The following is a 26,479-nucleotide window of genomic DNA, read 5'->3' as shown; positions in this document are numbered from 1 at the left end:
ACCTATTGATCTATACTGAGGGGAGGATGTTTGTGTGACATCCACAGTCTCATACCTGGTTGATCAATGGCTAGAGGTCCAATCAACAATCTCCAGACCCTCCAGGCGGCGGATTCGAACATGTATGGCGGTTTGTATGAAAATAGTAGTGCACCTGCGTTTCCCGCCAAAATCCACTGTATTACGCTCAGGCTTTTGAGCCAAAGTGTTTGATCGGGAACTCTAATCGTCCTCCTGCCCAGATATGGGCGTCTTGGCAGTATCCAACCCGCGTACAACCGTACGGCAGCAAAGCATCGGTGCTGAACACTGATGCTATGGTGTCGATGATGACGACGATGATTCAGAATATCCTACTTTGGACTACCGATGACTGGATCGACTGAATTTTCTAACGTCTTTCGTATTTTCAACTGGAGTTGGTAGAGAGCGTATGAAAGTGATTGATATTAGGTCTACGCTCCTTGGAAGTCATGCCCAGTCGCAGCTCCACAATAAATGCATATTTATCTGCCTATTTCCTCGCGTGATGACGCGTATGAAATACTGTGATATTAGGTCTACGCTCCTTGGAAGTCATGCCCAGTCGCAGCTCCACAATAAATGCATATTTATCTGCCTATTTCCTCTTGGGCGTGATGACTCAGTGGTTAGAGCGCGAATTTACTTGCCTGAAGGTCCGCGTTTCGCACCCGACCTCTGCCTCTCCACTTGCTCTGTGTAGGCTTGAACAACCTGGTATTATCCCAGCCCTTGTGCTTCCTTGGGGTGGCCTGGTAGCTAAGCACGGAAAGGGTGTTACAGCTGAACGATTGTTTTTATAAAACTCTGTCTTAATAAGTTAGTCATACCAAACTCGGACAATCCATTTTTCTTTGCTGCGAATTTCTAATGCCTGTATACCCTCCGAAATTCAGAACATTTTGTTACTTGGCAAAAAGTATGCTTTGTTTTCAATCTTAGAGGCACAAAGAACACATAGAATTTGACACATTTTGAAAGATCTTGGTGATCAAAAATCGGTGTCTGTTCAATCAATAGTATCCTGATTGTTGGGGTCACTCACGGGATCACGTGACCGTAGTTCATCCACTGGTCCTGTAGACCGCGACCTGAAAGGTAACAAGTTCATGATGATGTGAGCAGGTGCTTAGTATTCGCGCGAATTTAAAATGCTTCGTGGCTCATATAGAGTTTACTGACGCCGATCGTCCATAGTTATCTTGGTCTGCACACTAATGGCCCAGTAGTCAGCTCAGTGAGTCTCCCAACTAGAGATACCTCATCAAGCTTGGTGCGATAGTGTTGGTCGGTAGGTCCGTGATGTGATCCCAACCCCGGCTTCTCGGTTGCTCTTGACTACCCTTGGGCAACCCTACAATGGCCAGCTTTCGTACGTCTTTCGGGTTACTTATGGCCGTGTCTAGGAGGGGTGCCACGGCTGAACAAGTCCCTTGAACTTCATGTTTGCCCTCGGATAGTTACGCATCACTACCTTTCCTAGCTACCTCACTCGAAAAGTGGTTGCCGCTCTGGAAAATCGGTGATAGTACTTTCTATCAACTGTGGTCTAGTGTTTGACGCCCCCTCCCCTTACCAAGGAGGGGGGCTAGTATTCCCATGGTTATCTCTATTTTGGAATGGTTACTGCAATCTGCGTCCTAATGGCTGCAGTGTGACTGACCTCAGCGGCCAACTTTCTCATGAATACATGTTCTACTCAGAGAGTTTTCCTTCGTGGCTGTGGACTGATACATACATATTTTCAGGCAGCCTCAAGGAGTAGTGTCGCTCAGGATGGATATGATGACACGGTTATCAGGGTTGATAGTGTCTCTTATCGAGGGATCTGCTTTCCTCAATCCGCTAAGGCTGTTATTGGACTGGGACTTCGTAAGGTCGCAGTCAGTGACTTGTGTTTGCTTGCCATTGTGGGCTCCCTGCGTACTTATGACACTTTTATGCGTGGCACATGGCGTTGAAGGTACATTTTTGCCATTTAATCTCACACCAGACCCAGTATGACGGTCACTTTGTGCCTGATGTGCGAGTCTTGACTGTGCTAGCGCACACTGCGCCTTGAAGAGCATTCACCATTGTTTGTCCTTTCTTTGGTTGTTGGTCCTTAGACGCGTGTTCCCATACCAAAATCTTTGCATACTTTGGGATTCACCTCATCAGACTGGCACAGTCCTTGGCATGATTTCGAATGAGACGTTTATCTCTTTTCTCCCATATTCTCCTGTTACTCTTTCGCATTCATCGCTTGCACTCACTTTTCATGTTTGTGACCATGCTCTTCAAAAAATAAATGATAATATATAATAGTAGTATAGTCCCAAACGATGTTAATTTGGCCTTAGTGACCAAGGGTATCAACCCCCGTCCCGGCACACCGTACACATGTTGTCTTGGGGAATAAGGGCGCAAAAAAGAGACTTACAAAGAAGGATTTTCAAGCGTTTGTCCGTTGTTTGGGGGTTTTCCCAGTAACCAACTCACCTGGGGCATAGGTTAATTCCAGCAGCTGTACGCCCACTGGTTCCGGTGGCCGCGTGCGCTTCGTTTGACCGTCGGACGCCAGCTAAATGGGGTTGAGAATACACGGAATGAACTTCATTCATGTACGGAATTGATATCGTATTTGACATTAAACATTGTATTCGGGTACGTTAGATATCATCAGCAGTGCATAACCTCGTCCTTACGAGCATTCAAACTCCAGTATGCGTTGAGAATACGAACTCAATCGAATGCATACCCTCTAGACAGGTGACCATACAACTCACCCATCAATTGACTTGGCGGTTGAGGTTGACGGTTAACTTGTTTGTTCATTTAAACTGGTGTAGAAAGGATCCAGTACCTCTTCTTCATTGTCGAGTAAACAACCCACTCGCCCCAGGTCTGTTCAACCGAGACTGTATCGGGTACACACCCTCAGCCGACCTTTGGATGTACAGAAACTGGGACAGAATTTAAAGGTCGTTTTATTTGGCTCGTCCGATAACTCGATCAAAACATGAATAAGCCGTTTTGTCTAAGGCAGCAGTAGTCGAGCATTCTCGAAAGAATCATACTTGCGGTCACTAAGAGGGACTCAGTCTAAAGACCAAACCACACAACGCTGTACTCGGGCCATCCGTTTTCGCACGTAACTTCCTCTAGGTTGAAACACCCAGCCCTCTACATCGCCTAAAAATGTTGTAACAGTCCCCTGGATAGGTTTTTTGGTTGCTACGGAATGTGATGTTTCGCGTGACGCATCGGGTTGATGCATTCAAAGGAATTCCAACTGCTTCAATTCCGCTCAAATGTGTGATTTACTTGTCTTTCCATCATCACTGACAGACTGGAACACTGGTGCTTCACTGCCCTTCAACCACATCAATTTGTTTGAATAAAGCCCTAAACCTGTAACACTCAGTCAGACAATCTGGATAGAAACTGACAGCATAAACGCCACCGACATCGGTTAGACGCCTTACCGTTCAGTGTCTTCAGCCAAGCACTGAAAGAGTCACGCAGATTCCATCCTGAACTTCGAACAGCACCAACCATGTTCACACTTTTCGCATCATCCTTCATTCGCTTCTGTCCATCTTGGATGAAGATAGAGCCGCCAGATCGGCTCCTACTTGCGTACCTTCGAAAGCCACGTTCTGTCAGTTCTCGGGTTGACTTGGTCCGTACCGTGGAAGGGACTTAGGGTTAGCTTACCACAATCATTGGGAGGTGCCCACACCTCCAGACATTCACTCAGGTAATCGGGATAGAAACTGACAACAAGAACGCCACTGACATCGGTTGGCAACCATATCTTGTAGTGTCTCCGACCAGGCACAGTGAGGATTATGTGGTCTCCATCCTGGAAGGCGAGTAGCAACGACAGCACCCAAGTGTTTCGTGATCTCTTTCATACCACTCTGCCAAGTCAAGGGTTGGCCACCTCTCTGTTTACGCCACTCTGAATTGGGCATGGAAAACAGCACTCTGTTCGGCAAACGATGGTTCAGCATACGCAACACATGTCCCAACCAACGCAGCTTCTGGTGCTGGACACATGTGATTCTATTATCTACGCGTGTCCACCTTTCCCACGTGAGTGCGGTGTCGGAAGTCACGCACTTGTCCAACGGGACTTTATACTTCCTGCGTTGCGAATACACCCTGCGGCGGAGAGTATCCGTCACGACTAAACACTAAGAAGGTAGTACTATCGCGTTGACACTCACAACACACAAATTACGGCCGGCTGTTGTTTGGTTCAGTCCAGCGTTAGTGACAATGAACCAGTGTCACCTCGCCCCATTGGCTGGCTCTTTGCTTGTGCCCTTCACAAGTGTTCTTAACTCTCCATCATTTTGACAACGGATCCGAAAATCCGCAGAGCACGTGATTGGACGCTTATGAATTATGCGTACGATAACGAAAGGTAGTTTCTGATTGGTTGCTTGGATTTCGTCAACCAGCCTCTGTGTGCAGATTCCATCAGCCGGTTTACAAACGTGTGGGTTGACACCGGTTTTTCCGCTCCCATTCAACATAGGACGTATGGATTTCTGGTGCGCATTGTCTGACCTAGTTGGTCACTGAATCCATGACGTTTCACTCTCAAAATCTTGAGAGATATTTCAAATGATTAGGTGATGCGGACTGTTTTAGGAACCGTTCAGCTTTAATGCCCTTTCGGTGTCCGGTTGCCATACCACTTGATAGAGGCGCGAGGGCTGTCAAGTTGCCCAAACCCAGACGGGATCAGTTGAGATGTCGAGGTTCGGTCCGGAATGCAGACCTCAGGGTCACAAAGTTCGTGTCCTGTCCATCTTGACTGTGAATATGACTCATTGTTCATTACACTTACTGAAACAAGGTCCCTGTTTGTGGTCCGTAAAAGACAGCAGTCCAGTCTTCATTTTCGGACGAGAGTCGAAAGGACGCCGGAGTTAAAGGCAAGGGGATCTTTGCATGGGAGAACAGGTTCTATCACGCTTGTGTGGTTCGGTTTGCCACAAATAAGTAGGTCAGGTTTTGCTTCTACTCACGTGTCACGCGAGTATTTTAGTCCCTCCCGACGGGAATCCCCCTCTACAATGAACACACCTTTGAGAGCTGCTGGTTAAAATTACTTCTACTAACAGTACGCCCATCAGCGACGGCAGACGTCGCCAACTCAAGCGTTTCAGCCCGTCTAAACGAAAATGAAACATCAATCGAGGAGGCAGGGAAAACTACAAACCGAGTGATCTTCACTTCTCCATCGGTGTTTTGACGGAACAGGAACTTGGCTTTAACTTCAATCAAGTCTTAAGCACAACACACGGCAATGTAATCGAATACGCTGAAACTGTACAACAGCTGAACCAATACTACTTGTAATCAGGCAGTACTATCGTAAGCCAAAGTCCATTTGTCTTCCAAATATCTGATCTGCGATTGAGACAGAGCCCTGTGCAAACTTGAAGTCCAAAGCACACCAGTTGTGAGTTGAGAGAAGCAAGCGAATCTGCCCCTGAATGCCTGATGCAGAGATTGATTTTAGGCAAGCCCTGCTTGACCACATCGATCTTACAATTCCACGTAAGATTCGGCTTCCTAATCAATAGGATTCGATTATTCTGAGAATCCAAACGTGTGAAAATACCGACGGTTTAGGCTAGTTTTTTTTAATCCCGACAATGCAGGCCATCAACCATGTAACAGCTAAGCCCTTTGGACAAATACACTCATTTCCAAATCAATTTGGTTTTCACGAGAGACTCAACTGAATCTCTCGTTTATGATATTCTACAACTGAATGCGTTGCATACGGACCGCCTCATCTTTCAGTTGGTACGATGTTCGAGATATCGCAATGTATTTTCATAAAGGAAACTACTCACAAGGTTGCTGAAAACTCTTCGACAGCGCACGACCGGTTTTGTCCTTCTTGGGGCTCATCAGGTAGGCGCAGTCCCCGAGTTTCCGTCAACCTTATATTCTACTGCTCACTACACCTTCTGTCGATATAATGGGTCTTCGATTCTGCTGGAAATCTGTCTGGCGCGTAAGAAACTCCTTGGAAATCGAATTTGGTTTTCCGGGAGACTCACCCGAAACTGTCGATATAAGTGTATTTGTCGAGATCAATTAGAACATAAGGTTAACGGAAACTCGGGGACTGCGTCTACCTTATGAGTCCCAAGAAGGGCAAAACCGGTCATGGGCTGTCCAGGAGTTTTCAGCAACCTTGTGAGTAGTTTCCTTTATAGGCTAATCCTCTTATTGCCGGAGTGCAGTCGACCTGAGGGTTGCAAAAGTTTACTACCATGCCAAATTTTGTTTGTTTAAGATCACACCGTGAAAATCCCACGTCTTCACCCCAAGTTTCCCCTTGTGAAGGGATTGTATTTCAACTTGGCTCCCATAAAGAACGAATAATCCGCGGTACAGAGGAAAACACATTTCCAACAGTTGCCCACTTGACTCAATTGTTGTCCAATGGGGATCTTCCCTTTGACCAGGTCCTAAGGCCGGCCCCTGTTTTTCGGACCAAAGTATTCCTATCTGTGTGGCAAACTGAATGCAGAAGTCAGACGGGTACAACCGCATAGCTCAGATTCGATCTTACTGACCGGAAGGTCTGTGGTTCAAACCCAACCTCGGCATCTCGACTGCCTCGGTCCGTGCTTGGGCAACTTGGCAGTATCTCATCCCCGTGTATCCTTCAGGTGGCCTGGCAACTAGGCACACCTGAAAGACTATCCCTGTTTTTGTTATCACATGCGAAAAGTCAAACAACCTTTTTAGTTCGACCTGGTACATTGGAAGGACCGTAGGGCGAATCGGCCAGGCCTGAGTAAACCTGACATCCAGGTAGTGTATCGCTAGCCTCATTGCTGCAAAAACGTCAGCCATTTGTGTATCTCATTGAAAACGCGTCACCTATTTTGGTTCCAACTGAGGACTCAGTAAACATCGCTCGCTGACGACCGTTGCCTGATCAGTAAACTAGGGTAGTCTAATAGGATATGAGTCTCTGTAATGCACTACTCAAGGTTGCTGAAAATTCGTCGACAGCCCACGACCGGTTTCGCTCTTCCTGGGGCTCATAAAGTAGGCGCAGTCCCCGAGTTTCCGTCAACTTTATGTTCTTCTTGAAGCCAAATTGCACGAAGTTAACGGACTACACTCATTTGACGGAAACTCGGTGACTGCGCCTGCGTGATGAGCCCCAAGAAAGGCGAAACCGGTCGTGGACGGATTTTCAGCAACCTTATGAGTGGTGCATTACAAATATATCTGTATCGCGATATCTCGAATATCGTAGCGACTGAAACATGAGGCGGCCCTGGTGCAGCCATTCAGTTGCCTGAGAACATCACAAACGGGAGACTCAGTGGGTTCCAAGTGGGTCTCTCGAAAAACCAAATTAGTTCGCAAATGAGGGTATGAGTTTCTTTTCACTGTACGGTCACTTGATCCAGTCCCACAACTCCTCTGGGCTTTCACAGAAGTTATTCGCCAACATCCATCGCTTCCAACCTGTGGCTCCCATTCCGTCGTTTTACTAGTGCTCGGCGAACGAAGCTGTGGCAGCTGGAACGGTTTGTGAGCCGGAAACTTGATCCGTCGCCAGAATCAGATCATTTCTGCAGCCGGTGTTATCGTGATGATGACTACAACTCACATGCCTGTTCATCCATTCTGTGGCTTCGGTTGGTAGTTGTGATCGGGCAAGATGTCAGCCACTAGGTGGACGCTCGCAACTATAGATAAAGATCAGTGAAAAGGCACTGCTCACTCACGTAACTATCACCGCGACCGTGTGTTGCCTTGATTGCATGGGTATCCGGTAGACCACAACGAAAATAAGCGTGCGCTTGACAAATGAATTGAAGGGCACGTGTCTGTTGATCTGCATTTGAAGAATCAAGTCAGCTTTGAGCGATACCAAATTCGTCCCAGATCTGAGTACTTTAGTGTCTCGCGACAGTCATCAGTGGTACTCTGAAGGCCAGGTTACATTCCTCATTCGCTTCTGACCCCAAAAGAGGCGCCTGATATGACAATTTGTCAAAGAGCGAACACGTTCTCACTCTGTCCATCACGACACCAAGAATGACACTATTTTGAGAGCGAACTGTATCTTGTGCGTTAGAGTGAGCTGTTCGTGACTTGAATTCGTTTAAAGTTACATCCTTTCGTTCGTTACGTTCATGTGACATGTGAATGGTTCACGATACGTAGCTTGATAGTTTGTCAATGGTCTCGTGTCTGGTGCTGTCTTTTCATGTGACCCGAACGTGAAACGCTTCCAGGTTTCCGTGACTGTTACTTCATATTTAAATTCTAAGCCTTCGTAAGAAGTGAATACTTTAAGAATCGATACCCCCAGGAAAAGCTCACTCTGAATAAGAACACTCCGTGAATTATTGCGTCAAACCCTCATGGTTTCGAAAAAATAAACTGTTTTGACTTCCGTTATCGGAGTTAGTAGTACAGGGTTTTCGCGCCCTTCAACTACATATTTTTGCGTCCTGATTGGACGTTTCGTCTCCCCTCGGCAAAGAAGTATGAAAACACTAACCAGTAAAATGTGTCGGGCCGAGAACATCCGCCTCCCTGAGTGGGGAACCCCGGACCCAACTCATGAATGGTTAATGACACTGGCGGAAATGGCCCTGATCGCGCAGTCAGTGGCGTTCGCGCATCAAAGTTGTTGACGTCAACGCGTAGGTACCCCGTTCCCTAACTAACTGAACGAAAGCGAGATGGCTCAAGTGGTTAGAGCACGAATTTATTGACCGGAAGGTCTGTGGTTCGAGCCCGACCTCCGCCTCTCGGCTTCCCCTGTCTAGGCTTGGGTAACCTGGCAGTATCCAAGCCCTCATGCTTCCTTCGAGTGGCATGGCAGCTAGGCACCGGAAGGGTGCTACAATTGACTGGTTATCTCTGGTTATCAACTAACTGAATATGACGTCGCCCCCAGTGTTTCGTTATATCTCCCCGCAATCTCTCGCCTTCCGGTGAAGTGGAACCAGTGTACTCATGGTGTATGGTTTCTAACTGATAAATTGATTGACTGGCTAAATGAAAAACCAAATTGATTTGCAAATGAGTGTATTTCTCGAAACCAGTCCAATTTGGGTTGAAGTGGAACACAAGGTTGACGGAAACTCGGGGACTGCTCGCCTACTTGATGAGCCCGAAATGGGAGGGCGAAACCGGTCGTGGGCTGTCGAAGAGTTTTCAGCAACCTTGTGAGTAGTTTCCTTTATGAAAAGAATTCGAACCAACTTAAGTTTAGTGGAATCAGGATGTTTATCAAAATATGGCTTTGTATGGATTTCATGCAAAGCCTACTCACCTTTTCTGAGTGTTGTTCAGCTTTCCCAGTTGAGGCCAGTCGCAGTACATATTCTTCATTCAGACAACTGTTCAAATTGACTACCAGCGCATTCTGCTCGTCTAGATTCTTCGGGTTTTGTGGCACCACGCCACATTCTTGCTTGGGTTTCTCTTTTAGACTGAACGGGTCCATCCAAAATTCAGTAAGACCGTCCCGTAGACATTGTACAACCAGTTTCACATAAAATCGATTACATCTGGTCGGAGCTTGTTTGAACTGTACACGAAAGAGCACGGTTGCTGTCTCATTTTGATCGGCCAAGTCACCTGTCCATGAGATACCGCGAGATCCAAGAAGTGTCTGTGGGGTGCTGAATGGAAGGAAGTAAATTCAACGATAAGTCCTTGTGGATGCTTAGCTTCACACGACTAGGATTATTTAGTGAATATCAGTCATATCATCATCGGTACGCTGCGATTCCGGAACTATCCTGTCATTGAACAGCTGACCGTATTCTGAAGTAATTCGTATCGGATGATTGCTTAAGATCCCTAAACCGCACACTATTCGTTTTTCCTTCTTTTGGACTTATCAGGTAGGTGTAGTACCTGAAGGCTGAAACTACCCTCTCCTGGCTTGGTATAATGATGTCATATACATGCTGAAAGTACTGGAGCTGGTCACATGACAGATCCCCTCGTGGATATCTCTATACTACTTAATTCAGGAAACCTCTTTGAATGTTTTTAGAATGGAATTTCGAAGCAACCTGTGTGCCGGAACCTAACGGTGCTTTAGACCCATCGAGTCCCCAGCTCCAACAATTTTTCTCATGCATACGAGCGTAAAAGTTAAGCGTATCCTCGATGATTCGGTTAACCGATTGTGTTTTTGCCGTACGATCACAGTCTTTTGAAGCTGAGAAAGATCTTCTATGGTTGATAGATATAACCGAGATGCTTGGTCAAACAAAGCCTCTCGTCGTTATTGGAACTCATCAGGCAGGTGTAGATCGATCCTGCCACTACCTTTCAGACTGCACCTCCGCTGATCGATTTTTGCGCTATTACTGGATTTAAATCAGCTGGTAGTCCGTGATGATTTGAGAAGTTTGGGCGGAAAATTGTGACTACTCGTGAGTAGCTTCGTTGTTTAGATAGATAAACACCCTTTCGGTGCCTGGATGCCATGCCACTCGAAAGAAGCATGAGGGCTGGGATACTGCCAGGTTGCCCAAACCTAGATAGGGGAAGTTGAGGGGTAGAGATCGGTTTCGAACCACAGACCTCCCAGTCAGTAAATTCGCGCTCTGACCACTGAGCCAACTAGCTAGACCAAGAACCAGACCTAAGGTTTTCCCTAGTCAATCAATAAATTCGTTGACGGAGTTAGCGATGCCTGGAATCGCCAGCATACTGGACAAACGGATACATTTTTCGTCAATGTACAGGTCAGTCCAGGGCCTTCAATGCGCAGCTCTCATTCGCTTATCGTCTTCATCCACGGTAAAGGGAGCTGTACCAGCTGGAACCACTGTGCTTGTGGGCTGAAAAACTGAACTAATCAGTTCTAGCTACACAGCCCTCAACCAGGTTCATACTTAGAGTGCGCACGCCAGGCTGAATTGCTGACCAAGCCGAGTCATGTATAGTCAAGCGGGTCTACTGAAGTGGCGTGGGTTCGTGAGACGTAGCTTCTGCGAATAGCAGAACTGGAATGTCCTCAAGTCATCGATAACTCGTGCAGTTTGATGCTAACGAATCCAGAACAAGACATTGTTCGGTTAGGCAATCGAAGAACTTGTCTAGCACCAGAAGCTGTGATTGCCTTGTCATGTATTACGCACACTGGATCATCGTTTGCCGAAAGGTGCTGTTTTACTGGTCAACCTCTAACCCGCTAAGGGGTATGAAAGTGATTACAGTCTGTGTACTGCTGGTTTGGCTCGGCTTCCAGGATGGGGTCCTCGCAGTCCTTCTACAATAGGCAGAGATACTGCAAAATACGGCTATTATTCGATATCAGTGACCTTCTTGTCGGTTTCTATTCGGACTATGTGATAGCGAGGCTTCAGTGGTGATAGTGATGACTGACGTGGAGGAAAAAATGTATCAGCAATGCTCATGACGTCACTGGTGTGGTGGTCATCTTTCAAATACAGATGGATGATGTTGGGCATTGCCGTCGTGGTGGAAGCTAATCTGCCATTTAGATCGCATCTGAAACACACTGAACTAGTGGAACACGTGACCACTGCAGTGGCCGTTGGTCTGAGCGATGCAGGCTGATTGATCAATCAAACCACGTGACTTATTTGATTGGAATTCGTGTCCATCATCGGCACGCGCCTACAAAAAGAATCAGTAAACTATTCTCGTCATTCTAATCGGTCCAGTGAAACTACTAGCTCAGTCGTGTTAACCTGATCATCTTTTCGTCAACGCCACCTTGTGTTTGATGACACATTCTCGTTCATTTGACGTGGAACGTTAAAAATGCAGGAATATGTCAAACAGAGATTTCCAAATCAAACAGCACCATGTGACTAGACTCACGGGATCCGAATACATAGATTCATGCCTTTCGTTCTAGGAAACCGTGCTGATTACAGCATCAATGGTAAACAACAGTTACGTAACACCACATGAAGCAAATATTTCCAGGAGTTTTTGAAGTTCCGACTAACATTTTGTCTTTCAAAAGAAATCCTCGTGTGCTGAAAGAGCTAGGAATATGGCGGCGCTGCACCTTTGTTTTGAGTTGGTGTGTGAAAAAAATTACTGAACGCTGTCAGTTACTGAAGTTTTTCTACGAGGAAACCATCAGTCGGGATGCTAAAACTCTTAGTGTTGATGAACTTTCGTTAAGACGCTGTGTTTGGACCGAAACGGGCGTCTTTGGGTGGAGAGTACCCTCCAATATATATGGGGGCACATTTGATTCAATACAGATGGCTGTTTTTTGTCTGGAGACGAACAGGTTGATTACAAACGTTTCCAGATGACATCACCGCTGTGTAGCGAAGCGGTGTGGTGCGTCTGTGAGCCCCCGCTGAGCAATATCGACGCGTTTATATGCCTGATACAGACTGATTATCTGACCGGACGACTTTGTTTGTTGAACCCTGATCATCATCATCATCGACAGCATGACATCGGTGTTCAACACCGATGCCTCACTGCCGTACAACCATGATAATGTCATGGCTGGGCTACTGTCAGGGCGCCCACACCTAGACAGATGGACGATTAGGGTCCTCAACCAAAGCCTTTGGCTCAAAAGCCTCACCGCAAAGCAGCGGTGTTTGGCAGGAAATGCAACTTCATCACCATTTCTACGAAACACGTCGCCACACATGTTCCAACCCCAACCTGGAGGGCCAGGAGACTGCGTTCGTCAGACCTCTAACCATTGACCACCCCGGTATGAGAGACTCTGTGAGTGTCACTCCACAGCATAGTTCAGTGCATCGCTGAGGTGCGAAATCCGTCACACCACGGTAAGTTGCAGTCTCTTTGTGACGGTGTTGAACCCTGTGTTTCGATGGGCCGACGTCCACGTGACCTCCGAACTTGACCTCTTTGACTCAACGGTTTAACCTGGGGGGGCAGCCTGGTCCCATTGAGTGCGACATTGTTATCCCCGATGATGGAATTTGTCATGAAGAAAACCAATCCAAACGTCAAGGCGCTTTTTGCATTTCAAATCAAGAACTCCGCTGAACCGTTACAGAATATGGGCATTCAGTAGATATGGCCACACACCTGTGTTGCGCATCACAACATCAAATTATTACATGAAAAAACAGCGAACAGCACCTGGTTTTGTGCCAAACAATGTCGTACAACAACGTTCAATCATTCCGTTCCAGGTAGCCCTGAGGTGCGCTACAACCCTGTGTGAATGAAAAGCGATTTTCAATCTCTGACCACGTCTACACCACTGCTGAAAGTAGCCAATAACGTTTGAGAGATCGCTGTCGGCGTAAGGTGTGTCACAATCAAAAGCTTATCGATCAAATTCATGTGGAGGATGTCTTTGTACAGATCAAGTAGGCTGCTTTGTGGTTTGAATAAGCCGACAAAAATAGTAGGCTTGATGAAGAATTCAACAGACTTAGACGTACCTGGACAACACAAGGTAACTTCAACCGGTGTTGCATACTCTGAGAAGAATGTGACCTCGAAAGTGATCCACACAAAACCAATATAGGAACGCATTAAGAACCAGTCAGTGCACGTCGGCTGTAGGTAGCGAGTTGACTGCGGGCGAGACTGCCTTTGAGTTCATTACAGGAACGACGAGCAAACATACGTTTGGGAGGAACCCCCGAAATAGGAACACCTCTGCCGAGAAGACACTTTTGCTCATACGGATGGTTTTATTCAAGTACAGCCTCCCATTGAGGAGAACAGCCCAAAACTGAGGGACATTCGCTTTGTGGTTCTACAAACGGCCAACAGAATAGCCTCTAGAAGTGGAGCGCTTTACGATCGAGACCCGTTTTTACCAGATAACAATACTTAGTGACATTGGATCACTTCCCCACCACGTCAGCGAACTCCTCTTGACTAGGGTTATCCCCATGTGTCCGGCACACATAACACCGTTGGAACAATCCACACAGAACCACTTCATGGGGCGAGATGGCTCAAGTAGTTAGAGCGCGAATTTACTGACCGGAAGGTCCGTGTTTCGAACCCGCCCTCTGCCTCTCGACTACCCCCGTCTAGGCTTGGGCAACCTGACAGTATCCCAGCCATCGTGCTTCCTTCGGGTAGCATGGCAGCTAGGCACCGGAAGGGTGTTACAGCTGAACGACTTCAGGTAAGCAAAGATGGACGTTTAATCTGATTAGCGCGCGGTAACCATGAGTTTGTTTTTGAAGCTAATGGCCGTTGCGGGGGGGGGGGGGGCCAATGCCAGTGGCGGGGGGGGGGACCCGGCGGTCGGTGTGTGACGGAATCTACCGCCAGATAATATGACAACAGCTACTCGGTTGCTTTTTTCCATGGTTCTTGGCCCTAATTGGCTGAAAAACACAATGCAAGGCAGTCTAGTGAGTGACTTTCTTGATCAGTAGGGAGGGTGTCAACTTCTACTAGGAATTTTGTCATAACTGATTGCGATCCAGGCTACATAAACTTATCGATGGGGGGGATTTACTCAACCAATCTTTCGGTTTGTATAGATTTCGGGCAAGTAGAAAATCAAAGACCCTAGCACGACGTAGGTGAGTTCACCTTACCTGGAAACCGATAAAACAACTACCAGTTGAATGGATGTACACCTGACTGTCAGAGTTCATACGAGGACATTTGTAATGTCGCTCACTGTTTCGAGCACCCGAGAACCATGTCTCTTTTCCACGCCAGTTCAGATGATGAATGAATCATCCAATACGAGGTACCTGTTCACGTTGACTCAAAAGTTTTCGAGAACATTGGATATCTCAAGACCTGTTCGGGAAACCCAATTCTCACTAAATTCCCACTGTTCTGATCTGTAAAAAACTTCAATGTGGTTCTTATTGGTCACCACCCTCACAAGAAAACGGCCCTGCTGAGATGATATTCTCGTAACCCACGAAGCTGTCGTAATCCCTTGATGCTGTACTGTGAACCGTGTGCAGCACTGACGCAACACAGGCATTGTTCTTCTCTGCTGCGTTTACGATGCCTCGGTAGATCCAAGCGATATGCGACGGCAGGCACTAAACGGTCTTACCTTCTTGGTAAAGCGGATTGCTGTGGCCACTTGTTGAATTATGAGGATTCGCTCACCGTCGGAAAGCTCATCAGATGAAGTTAACTGACGTCCTGTACCCAAGATTTTGGCGTTACCAATTCCTTACAGGGAAGATTCTCGATACTTTTCTCCAAGTGAAAGCCGTTGTGACTTCCGATTGGGGGGTTAGCAAAGAGTTAAATGTATCTCAAGCCTCTAAGATGGGTAGATCATTCATTTCCGTGAATCGTCGCTCTTGCATTCCCCCCTTTCTTTGAGTTGTTTCGTTTTTCAGGCACTATTTCACAAATGAAGTTCCAGCTCCCCTGGACAGAGGTAAAGCGAAGTGAATTCTGAAAGGTTGCTTGATCTATCCGCGAGTTCGCCCTGCGAAACATTCGAACTGAGTAGCGCAAAAAACGAACGCCAAAGAAAAATGGGGGTCGAACCCAGTTTAGTCGTTGGTATAGAATTCGCGCACGCATCACTCCCGTTTGAACAGTCGTCCTTCTTTCTTGGTGCAGTTATTCCGGTGAGTCCTGGGGAGCACTGGGCTCGAGCTTCACCCTAATTAGACTTCATCAGGAGGCCTTGGACAACTTAGATGATTGGCGTAATTCATGGAAAGTATTAGTTGTAAATGAACAAGGTCGCTTGCTCAGGTAAGACAGTTTGGGTAATTCCAGCGTGGGACACTAGTTACCAGCTTACCTGGCACGTCAACTATGCGAAGTTCAAGCCCCGTCATGGTCAAGGGTATGCACAGCTAGTTCGCCCTCTAATAAGATCGAACCTAAAGTCCAGTACTTCCCCGTTTGGCGTGGACTCACTGGAATAATTGTACCTAGAAAGGAGGACGGCTGTTCAAACGAGGGTGATGTGGATACAAACCAAGCTTAGCTATATAAACTCACTTCACGTTGGTCCATCGTTGCCCAGCTGGACTAGCTTCTCCAGTGGTCTAAACCAAGTAAATGAACTGGATAGCAGGTTTTTCAGGTTCCAAAAATCGCTCAGCTGTCGCAACCTTTCGGTGCCTAACTGCCACCCGAAGGTTGCATTAGGGCTGGGATACTGCCATTTTGTCCAAGCCTAGACAGGAGAAGTTGAGAGGCAGAGGTCGGGTTCGAACGATGGACCTTTCGGTCATTAAATTCGCGCTCTAACCACATGGGCCATCTCTCCCCAGGTTCAGCAACCATCACATTTTTCGAGTAAAAGTCACCCTACTAACAAAGTGTGATAGTAGTATGAAGGCAAAGACAATCTACTCGTGAACCAGTACCATAGAAATACAAGTTACAACATTCAGGTTACAAACTTACGACAGCACGACCGATGACGGTCGAAGTCGTTCACTGGCTATGCTACTTTGACGCGGTTTCATCACCAGAAACAGTTGGTCGTTGGGGCACATGGTGTAGCAGAGCAAACCAAAATTACAACTGGATATGCTCACGATCAGTCGTTGTGGGCTACAGTAGGTACAAGACCATGTGGAGACAGTTGGATTGCTTCTTCCAGCCGCGTGTGTCACGTGTTGTCTCTGATTGGATGTCCAAATCGATCTTCGTTTGATAGTCCGTAGTAGAACAGCTCGGTCGCCCAAAAAGACTGAAAATAATGCATTAAAAAGTATTTGTTTAGGGGTGTGTTGTTATCGCTGATTTTTGGCAGTTTTGAACCAAAAATGTCGATCACATTGTTGCGATTTGTTCTAGTATCCTGTACCCTATTTTATCATATCAGTTGCCGCATACACAGTACCCCTCTCATTCAAACATCTCTGACGAAGTGTCAATCAGTTACCACGAAAACGGGAGTTTTTTTTATCAAGATTCACATCTGCAGAATGGATGTCTTTCAAAGTGATTGCAGGATAACAAATTGCGTTTAGTCAAGAGCAACAACCGCGAAATAGTCTTTTGAGCATTCATCTCAATAACAAGTACGCAACGTTGATGTGAACACTGCTCATTGGATCGATGTAGTCGTGATTCTGTAGTACACGCGAGCGGATTTCCAATCAGGGTAACCCTCATCTGTATTCGTATGTGGGCTTCGTCAGAGGCCTTGTCACCCAAACCAACAGCTTTAGAGTGATAAGATATTTGTCAACGATTCATTACGTTGTATGAATACTAACCCTTAACTACGTTTTTAGGATACAGCGTTCAGTCAGTCGTAGGTAGACCCTGTCAGATCGATATACCAAGGTCTGTCATATGACGTACCTTCTCACTCTTTGATGGCGTCCCAACATTCTCGTAGCTTGACTTTGAATATTTTGCACGTCAACAAGTAGCAGTTGGTTGCGCTTTTTATGAAAATGTATATCTTATTTTACTCGTATTATTGCCATGAACTTCTTCACGTGACTCATTTTGCATCCCTTCGAAGGCCAGTTGCTAACCTTGGTAAGAACGAACGTTTTCTCTTGTGAAGAAAAGTTTATTTCTCATTCTTGTACTTGAAATGAGAAGACTGATCCGCGTGCCATTCATTCGAACCTATCGCGCGCCGAAAATAGATGCCAACCAATCATGAGCATCGACTGACCATGTTGAGCCAAGGACAAACCACTTTCTTCTAAACCGAACAGTATTCAGATACCTGGGGTATCAGACTATGTCTGAGCAGACTCACTTAACGTAACTAAAGTCCTCTTATTATAGTGAGTCCTCACCAGAGGTGGGGGTTGAGCACTGGACTCGAGTTTCGCTCCTATGAGAGACCGTGCAAGCGTTTGAACTCCAGACGTCTGACCCACGATGCCGGCGTGTTACCGCTACTCCACCAGTGCATGCTGACTGCCCATGAACAGGCGAACGTGTTCACGCTTGGGTACTATGACCGGTTTGGCAGCCATGCGAATAATTGCGCCAAGAGTGACGTGAACGCGAATTTGATTTTAGTTACTCACGCTTTTACAAGTAGTCAAACATCTAAATAATCGTGTGTGATCAATCCCGATCACCGGGCTTCACTCCACTTTCTATCGCGTTGAGGGTTCGTCATTTAGGAAAAAAATAGTAACCAGTATAAGGTTGACCACAGTAATACTTTTTCTCACTTTGAAGACAGTCAATTATTGGAGGTTTGTAGCCTTTTTCCATCATTATTTCTAAGGAACACAGACGCGACGCAAGGACTAATGGCCCCCACTTCAGTTAACTCTGGTAGATTCTATGAAGCCTGGGTGACGCGGGTACAAGAGCAGTGCGCAGGTGTTTTGTACCTCTTGTATTCAAGAAGTTCACGTTGAATAACGCTCAAAACCGAGGTCATCCATAAAGTGCTGTACTACACTACGATAGTACCAACTTTAAATTGTAAGGACCCCCAATCAGAACTGGGGCTAAAATGACGATGAGAAAACACATTTAAGAGCAAAAAAGACGACCCAGAGACATCATCCAGGAACTGAAGAGCTTGTTAAACAATCGGTAGTTTTTATCTGGGCAACGTTTCGCGTTTGACACTAAACAGGGAATGGATCGGGACTGCTGTTATTCCATATAAACCAGGGACATTGGAGGTAATTCGAATAATTCTAAACACGGCTAATATAAGAGTAGCTTTCCAGAGAAGGGACACTCTGCGCTCTGCACTCGTACAATTGAAGGATCGCCTGCCGGCAAACAGAACCAAGGACTTTGTCCACAAAATTAAGTGAAACGACTGCGCCAAGGTCTATATAGGACAGACAACCAGGAAACTACAAATCAGAGTCGGAGAGCATAGTAGAAAAATAAACAGGCCGCCGAGAAACGCTGATGAATATCAAGCGTTACTGAAAACCTCGGCAATCGCGGAACGCGCACTGGACACAAAATAGACTTGGAAAATGTTGAGGTTTTGAGGTTCTGGATCAGTCGAGCTGACACATGTTGGTGTGCGGTCATCATCTGGATTCCACTTAACCTTAAGCACCTCCTCTGCCCCCAACTTAATTGTCGCAACATTCACATGCCCACGAAGATCAAGGAAAATCTACCAGTGACACCCAAGTTAAATCACCAAGTGAAGCACTCTGAAATGGAAGAATAAGGAACAAAAAGTGACCGGAACTAATTTGAAACTCTTCCAACCCATCAATTCAAGATTCTTGCAACCACACTAGTCGACAAGAGCCGTTAATTGACACTCAACACTGATCTAGTTTGAAGAGGACTTACTGATTGGTTCCCCGTCTGTCTTATAACCTGGCCAATTTGGCGACCTGTTCACTTGGTCTGAAGAAGCTTTCGTGTCAAAAGTGAAACGTTACCCAAATAAAAACTGTCGATTGTTTACCAATCTGTGGTATCTGCTGCTGACCAGAAAAAGGGTGGAACCCCTACAACTTCATCCGCGTCGAAAATCTTATGTTGAACAGTCAAAAGCGGGAGGTATCAGGAATGTCAGATTCCTGAAAGCAATTTCAGAACGCCCAGAACCTACTGCTCCACCAAAAACGCAACAGGAAAGCCGGCAAGCGTCCAGGCCAGTCAATCATTCAATCAATTCAGCGAAACCTGATGAGTGTTCTTGCGCGCCACAAAAGCACGACCGAATGTGATCAGCGTTCAGGCTTTTCACAGAGGCACGATCGATGTTGATGAGTGTTCAGACAGCCTGGATCAATGTCAGAAAGTCCCCTTTAAATAGCGTGGGGCCGTTGTAACTTTTGCTCTCACACGCACTCACTCGCTTGTTCGGAATACAGCTGTTGTGTTCCCTCCTGTTAGTCTTTTCTCTCCGACACTAGGCACTGGAGCGGGTCAGCAGCAGATACCACAGATTGGCGAATCAGCAGATATAACAACCAAGCTCTTCTGAAACGATGACTTATCAATCGGTTCCAGACTTTTTCCTCTTGGTAGATCAGTAACTGGAGCAGGCACGAACAATCAAGAATGGTTGTGAAATTTCAAACGATCATCACATTCATCAGTGAAATTCGAGTTAAATAATGGCTGATATGGTTCTGGTGGGTAGTTGAGAAGCGCCGTACAACTGTTTCACTCTCCGTTGGAAATTTTCAATGAGGCCTGTTCGACAAGCTTGTATCGTTTAGCTGTGGCACGCTATCAGTGCCTAGCTGCCATGCCACCCAAAGAAGGCACGAGGGCTGGGATACTGCCAAGTTGCCCAAGTCTAGACAAGGGAAGTCCAGAAGCAGAGGTCGGGTTCGAACCACGGACCTTCCGGCCAGTGAATTCGCGCTCTAACCACTTGGTTCGACAAAATTGAGATGAACTTGAACCCAAAACCCTAGTGACAAGGGATTGAATGCTTCTTTGAGTTGACTATGAGTGGAGCTTATCAGCAACGTGACTAGACTACATTCGAATATAATATGACCCCCTCGTTTTATCGCAGAGTAGACTTCAGGTGCGCTGATCTAATAGGTGATAAATCCCTTTCGACGCGGGTCACATAAAGTCTGTTGGATCTGAGGCCTTGCATCCTGGAGGCTACATCTCAGATCTCTCCCACAGCCTCAGGAGATGCGCCATGTTGATTATTCTCAAGAACAAAACCGCTCCACAGTTTCGTCCCGTTAGTCACCTGCTCATCTATAGCTGTTGTGGACCGCAGTCTCTTTAATGTCTTCTTATTACCGTGAACCCCGGAATGGAAAGCCGATTGATCGCCTGGTGTGGTTAGCCAAACTTGAAAAAGTCCACGAACGTGCGAACCGGCTGGTCCATTGATCACTGTCGCGTACAAGCGGGTCAAAAAAGTGATACTAAGACTAAAACTCATCTGTCAAGGACGAGTGAAGAACATCCAATGAAATCTGTCTCAACGAAAACGGTTATTCCATTGGCTGTTACGTTCGGAGCTGGTTCTCCCAATAATAGCCTAAATCAGACACCTATTCAGTGGTATTGCAACCATGGTTTCTTGTTCCATGGCTTAAAAAGGGTGTACCAATGGCATTAGAGGAAGCAGAGGTACCAACTGGGTTTCCTATCAAAACAGACATATTTCTAGGCGAACAGTTCCTCCTAGTTAGAGTGTGTCCAGCCCTTATTGCTCAGAACATCAAAGTAGCTGCGATATGGTCGGTCGTTCTACACTCACTGCGTTAGGTGACTTGTCCATCTAGTTCGATCTACCCGCATGTGTACATGGCATAGACGTAATCCACTACTCATAAGATTGTTGAAGAGTAGTATATGAATAGTATATTATGACATCAATTAGGCTTTTAGGCTGTTAATCGAAAAACGGGAATGCGGACCACTTTCCGGAGAAGACAATGCGTTTCCAGTGAGTGCATTCTAAGGATAGAAACTAAACGAGCGAATTCGCATCGCGCCCGAGTTTTGCCAGGTACTGTTAGGCGGAATTCCACACGGATTCCGCTTTACCGCTCGCGGTCCGGTGCTGCTACGGCCGAGAAGCACATCCGACGCAAGATTGGCCAAAAATTTGGGACGCTCGCCGGTCCGGCGTCAAGCCGAGATCTGATTCGTCGAAAGTCTGGACCCAACAGCCAATCACGACCCATCATTGGTCGAATGCCGGTTGCCAATGCCGCATCTAGAACGCGTCAGAATTTCCAGAAAGTCATTACGCTATATATATGAAGTGCTGTACAAATGTTCCTGACTTCATTTTGGGCGTTAATATACCTTGTGCGCCTTTGGTGGTTGTTTTGACGTGAAAGCTAGCTTGGGAGGCTCGAACCGAGAACTAAGCTGGGAAAAATACCGTTACTACGTGTGCGAACTGCTGAGGCTTTCCAATAAGAATTTCTGCAGACTGACTTCACTTAAAGGATAAAATATATCGATTAAAACGTCGAATTTCTTCACAATTCCAGGGGTATGAAAGGAGGTGGTTGTGTATGGATCATTCGGTGAAATGAATTGCAATCCGTTCGACTCTGCCAAATGTCTAGCCACTCATCTCTCTTTTCATTTATCTACTTCTCTGTTTCGAACTCGCTCAACCACACACACGTGAATTTTCACGTGACAATTCGATTTTTTCCCTCTAGCAGGTTGGTGATGAGATTCGCATCATTACAGGAGAATTAGTACCACAACCCGTTCGCCGTAAAAGGGGGAGTCTGTTTTTCATTCTGATGGAATTCTCAAGGTTCCGGTTCCGAATGAGCTAGCCCCATCGTCCCATGAATTTTACCTCCTCGCCGGTTCGCCAACTCCGACCGGTTTCAAAAGTGGACTGAAAAATTCACAAAAGGATAAGATGTACTTCACCTAGTGTGTCTGCTTTTTTGAGTGCCATTCAGGCACTGATTCTAAGGTCCATGGTGCGGCCCTATTTGGAAGCTTTTCCCGGTTGAACAGCTACCACATGTAGGTCAAGAGAATTCGTCCAATCAGAGTTTGTCTTCGACTGATGATGATCATGTACGGCAGTATATACTGGTGAATGATGAGTGAGAAAGAGAGTGTCTTTCGGGGTGCGCTGGTGCCATGCACCACGGAAGAGGGATCATGTACGCAGTATATACTGGTGAATGATGAGTGAGAAAGAGAGTGTCTTTCGGGGTGCGCTGGTGCCATGCACCACGGAAGAGGGCTGACATTCGGTCAGTTCTGTCTAGCATAGACAGGAGCAACCGTAGAGCCACGGTAGGATTCGAACGACGGAGGTCTCGGCCAGTGGTTCCACGCCGTAACCGCAGAGCCATCTCGAGCTCATGGAGGATGATGGTGCACTTTACCTTTCCGAAGCTTGGTTCGCTTGCCAAACGCAAACGATTCCATGGAATAAAGTAACAGGTATGGTTGACTCGGATTAACCCAACAGAGCTGCAATTTCCAGTAATTTGAGTGATCACTAAATGCGGGGTTTACCAAGTGCCTCACCATCTCAGCTCACCTGGGATACCAAGGGATAAAAGAATATTCACCTCCGAATCGATCTTGTCCAAAAAGCTCTCCTCCGTCCTGGAGCTATTATCCTGTTGAGGTCACACCAAAGAGGCTAAAGGCTCAATATTTTGCTCTTGTTAGCCCTGCATAGCACTGCATATTCTTGGCCGTGCCGCGGTGTGAACTTTGGACATCTGACATGTGTGTTACAACGAATCGATATACGTGAATCCTCACGTCTGCACGGAGGAAGGTGTCCACACTTCAGCGATGTTTTGCCCAACGCTGTGGGTCGTTAGTTATCAGGAGTTCACATCCTGGGAGGGTCTAGAATACTCACAGCTGGTGAAATCGCTCAGATCTAGCACCATTTCAGTGCCTAACTGCCACACCACCTGAAGGAAGCTCGAGGTCTTGGATACTGCTCAAGTCTAGACAGGGGAAGTCCAGAGGAGGAGGTCGGGTTAGAACCACGGATCTTCCGGTCAGTAAATTCGCGCTCTAACCACTAAGCCATCTCGCCTTGGTGAGTTCTGCTAAGGTCACACCTCATATCTAGTGTCCACTCCCGACCGTGATACTAACAAACCAAAATATTTGTGCCAGGACAGAAGGAGAACCATTCAACGAGAGTGAGGGTAGTCTTGATTATTGATTATTTAACCATTCACGACTTGTCATTTAACGCCCACATCAAAATGCCGTCACACACCTCTAGCAGACTAGCTGAAGTCTTCTTGAATGAAACATATCACAAAGACTAACTTTAACCAATTCTCTCACCGTGGACGCCAGGCTCTCAGCTTGTTTCACCGGGATCTCCGTCGTTCAACCTCTCCTGCAGTGGCGATTCCACGGAAGTGGATCCAACAAGTGGAGGAGGCAATATAACTTAGCTTGAAGGTGACATCGCCTCGAGGAAGAAATTATTACAGGCTACAGCTGACACGGAAAACTGTTTTTAACTATCCAGTAAGGGGTGACTTATTCTTGGAGGTGGGAGCTATCCATAGGTACAAGTACGAAGGACCTAGGAGGGTTTCTCATATCCGTCAGCCTAGAACAATTGCGTTTTGTGCTCAAGGATTAATTCAAACAGTATTCAGGGTTGAAACATAGTGGGCTGTATACTATGAAATGTCTAAATTTTGCTGTAACACACTACCTGTTAGGTTGCTGAAAACCCGTTGACGGCTAACCTTGGGTTTCACCTGGTAAAGGCGATCCCCAAGTTTTCATGAACCTTCATTTCCACATTCTTCACAGTTAGTGAAGCACACTCATTTGAAACTGAAGTAAGATGCAGTCTTCGTGGAACATATTCAGTTGAAGACTACCGTAAAATAGGGATTTCAGTAGCCTCATGAGTAGTATGTTCTGTCCCGAAAATATAAATCCTGAAACAGTTCTTTTGCAACACACTTAGCTGAAGGAAAACACAAACGATGCAGATGGGATTCTGTCAAGCCTCTTATTCACACCAATTTAATTAGCAAATGAGAGTATTTGGACAGATCTTACTTGGCAAACATCTTTAAGAGGCGTGATCAGTTGAGACAAACTAAGCGAGTTTTAAGGCCCACTTGGAGGAACAGTTTAGCCCAAAACCTGTTACCTGTCACTTAGTTGATAAAGTCGAGATGCCCCAAGTGGTTAGAGAGCGAATCTACTGACCGGAAGGTCCATGGTTCGAGCCTGACCTCTGCCCTTCGACTTATCCTCTCTAGACTTAGGCAACCTGATAGTATCCCAGCCCCCGTGCTCCCTTCGGGTGGCATAGCAGCCAGGCATCTTGAATACCATCCTGTTGAAGTCTGCAGGCACAAAAGCAGTCAATTCCAGCCACAGAACAGTTGAGCATCCTGTACTGTGGTAAAAAAACATCGTTATACAGTTCGAAGCATATGCGACTTCTTGCGATAGGTCTGCGGCGTAAGATCATGTGACCACCTTGATGCTGAGGTTGCCAGAACAGATGTTGAAAAAAGGACGCTGGGCAAATTAATTTACTGTAAATGCTGATAACTGTCTGCCTCTGTTCTTAGAGTGCTTTGCACGACACAGTTGAGAGATGTGTACAGTGTACTACTAACCAGAAGTGACTCTAGGCGTCCCCTTTTTTCCGGTACCTTAGACAAGTAGCTAACAGTGCTCAGCACACATGCGTGTACGTTGCCTTGACACGTACCGGTTTTCAACAATTACCACTGCTCTGTCATCGATGTGTGAGTGAGACTTACCTTAGAATCTGTGAAAATTTTATTTAGTCTGTAGAAAATGACTCAAAACGTGCAATGCTAGAGTGATCCGTCTCCAAAATCCCATTTGCCAGCCGAACTCACTCTCCTCCATCAAGTACATATTATCTGAGCGTTTTTCTTACACCTTGGAGAAAGTAACTTTCAGAAATTTTGCACAAAGCTTTGCTTGCGATCACAAAAGTTCACAATAATATCAAATCAGCTTAGTTCTAAAGTAATTTCCGGCTAAAAGTGACCGCAGTCAGTTGGTCTAGCGTAAGACTCAAAGACACGTGACAACATCTGATTTTTCGAAAGCCACCTCGGATAATAAAACCACTCACTTTCAACCTTGGAGGTCATCGAACGGGGAATGAATCGGGACTCCTGTTCACACATTGTTCACACACATCCGGCCACAGCAGCAAGATTTATTCCATTCTGCGAGCCAATCACACGGAACATCTTTCTCCTGACTGTATTTCGCCCGATTAAAGTTATCGCTCTCTCTCTCTCTTTGTTTGCTGTGTTTTTGCACATGGGTGTGCGTTCTTTAACTTGAAGTGGTCCTGTCAGCTCTCATCAGTTTTCACCATGCGGTCGGTGTGTGGTGGGCGTTCAAGTTTGATTTTTCTACAACTGTGTCGATTGTACGAAGGAATTCGCCAGGAACAGAGGCAGACACCCCGACACATACGAGCAAAGCAAACAATTGTGACAGTGCGCCTGGTTAGGTTGAGCGACGTGTCGAGTTCACTGACCTGGAATCAGTCTATTATGTTCAATCGTCTTTACGAACAAGTGCTCGCAGTAGACTTGCAATGGCGGACACACAGCATGCACGCAGACACGCACGCACAAACGCACGCACGAACGCACGTACGCACACAGTGCGTGTGATTCAACGGAGGCGGAAGAGATTGGCTCGTCCCGGTTGTGACAAGGATGACTCAACCTCGCCCGGCGGAACAGCACATGACAGCAGGCATTGAAACATCCTCCTTTCATGTCGTTAACTCGGCTGCCGAGTGTATCGGATTTCGTTTCAGTTTCGCGCAGACACAGTCAGTTTATTCCGCGGCTTGGTTTTATCACACTCACACTCACTACACACATACCACAACTCTGCCCGGAAATCATGACCCATCGAAAAATCGTGTTATGCCTGACCAAATCATCGCACCAGAACAGTGTGTGTGTGTGAGAGAGAGAGTGTGTGATGGAGGGGTGGTGAGGAGTGGGCAAGGACGAAACGGAAATCTTCTGGGTTTGTGATGTGCCTACCGCGAAAAAAAATGCTGCGACCATTTATGTTATCATTAACAGGCGGAATGGAAGGGAAT

At 46.4% G+C, this 26,479-nt stretch overlaps 1 protein-coding gene across 1 annotated transcript; it reads right to left on the bottom strand.

Annotated features, from left to right (window-relative positions):
- Positions 1-1,013: 1,013 nt before the first annotated feature.
- T265_14463 (hypothetical protein) lies at positions 1,014-25,633 on the bottom strand (the record flags this gene model as incomplete). Its single annotated transcript, XM_009173776.1, has 6 exons — positions 1,014-1,112; positions 2,277-2,298; positions 2,503-2,584; positions 9,350-9,701; positions 16,384-16,672; positions 25,481-25,633. The coding sequence occupies 6 exons, from the start codon at positions 25,533-25,535 to the stop codon at positions 1,031-1,033; spliced, it is 882 nt and encodes a 293-aa protein (XP_009172040.1).
- Between the last annotated feature and the right edge of the window lie 846 nt (positions 25,634-26,479).

Source organism: Opisthorchis viverrini (genome assembly GCF_000715545.1).
Source record: "Opisthorchis viverrini unplaced genomic scaffold opera_v5_201, whole genome shotgun sequence".
Classification (NCBI taxonomy): domain Eukaryota; kingdom Metazoa; phylum Platyhelminthes; class Trematoda; order Opisthorchiida; family Opisthorchiidae; genus Opisthorchis; species Opisthorchis viverrini.
This window is presented reverse-complemented; position numbering and strand designations above follow the sequence as displayed.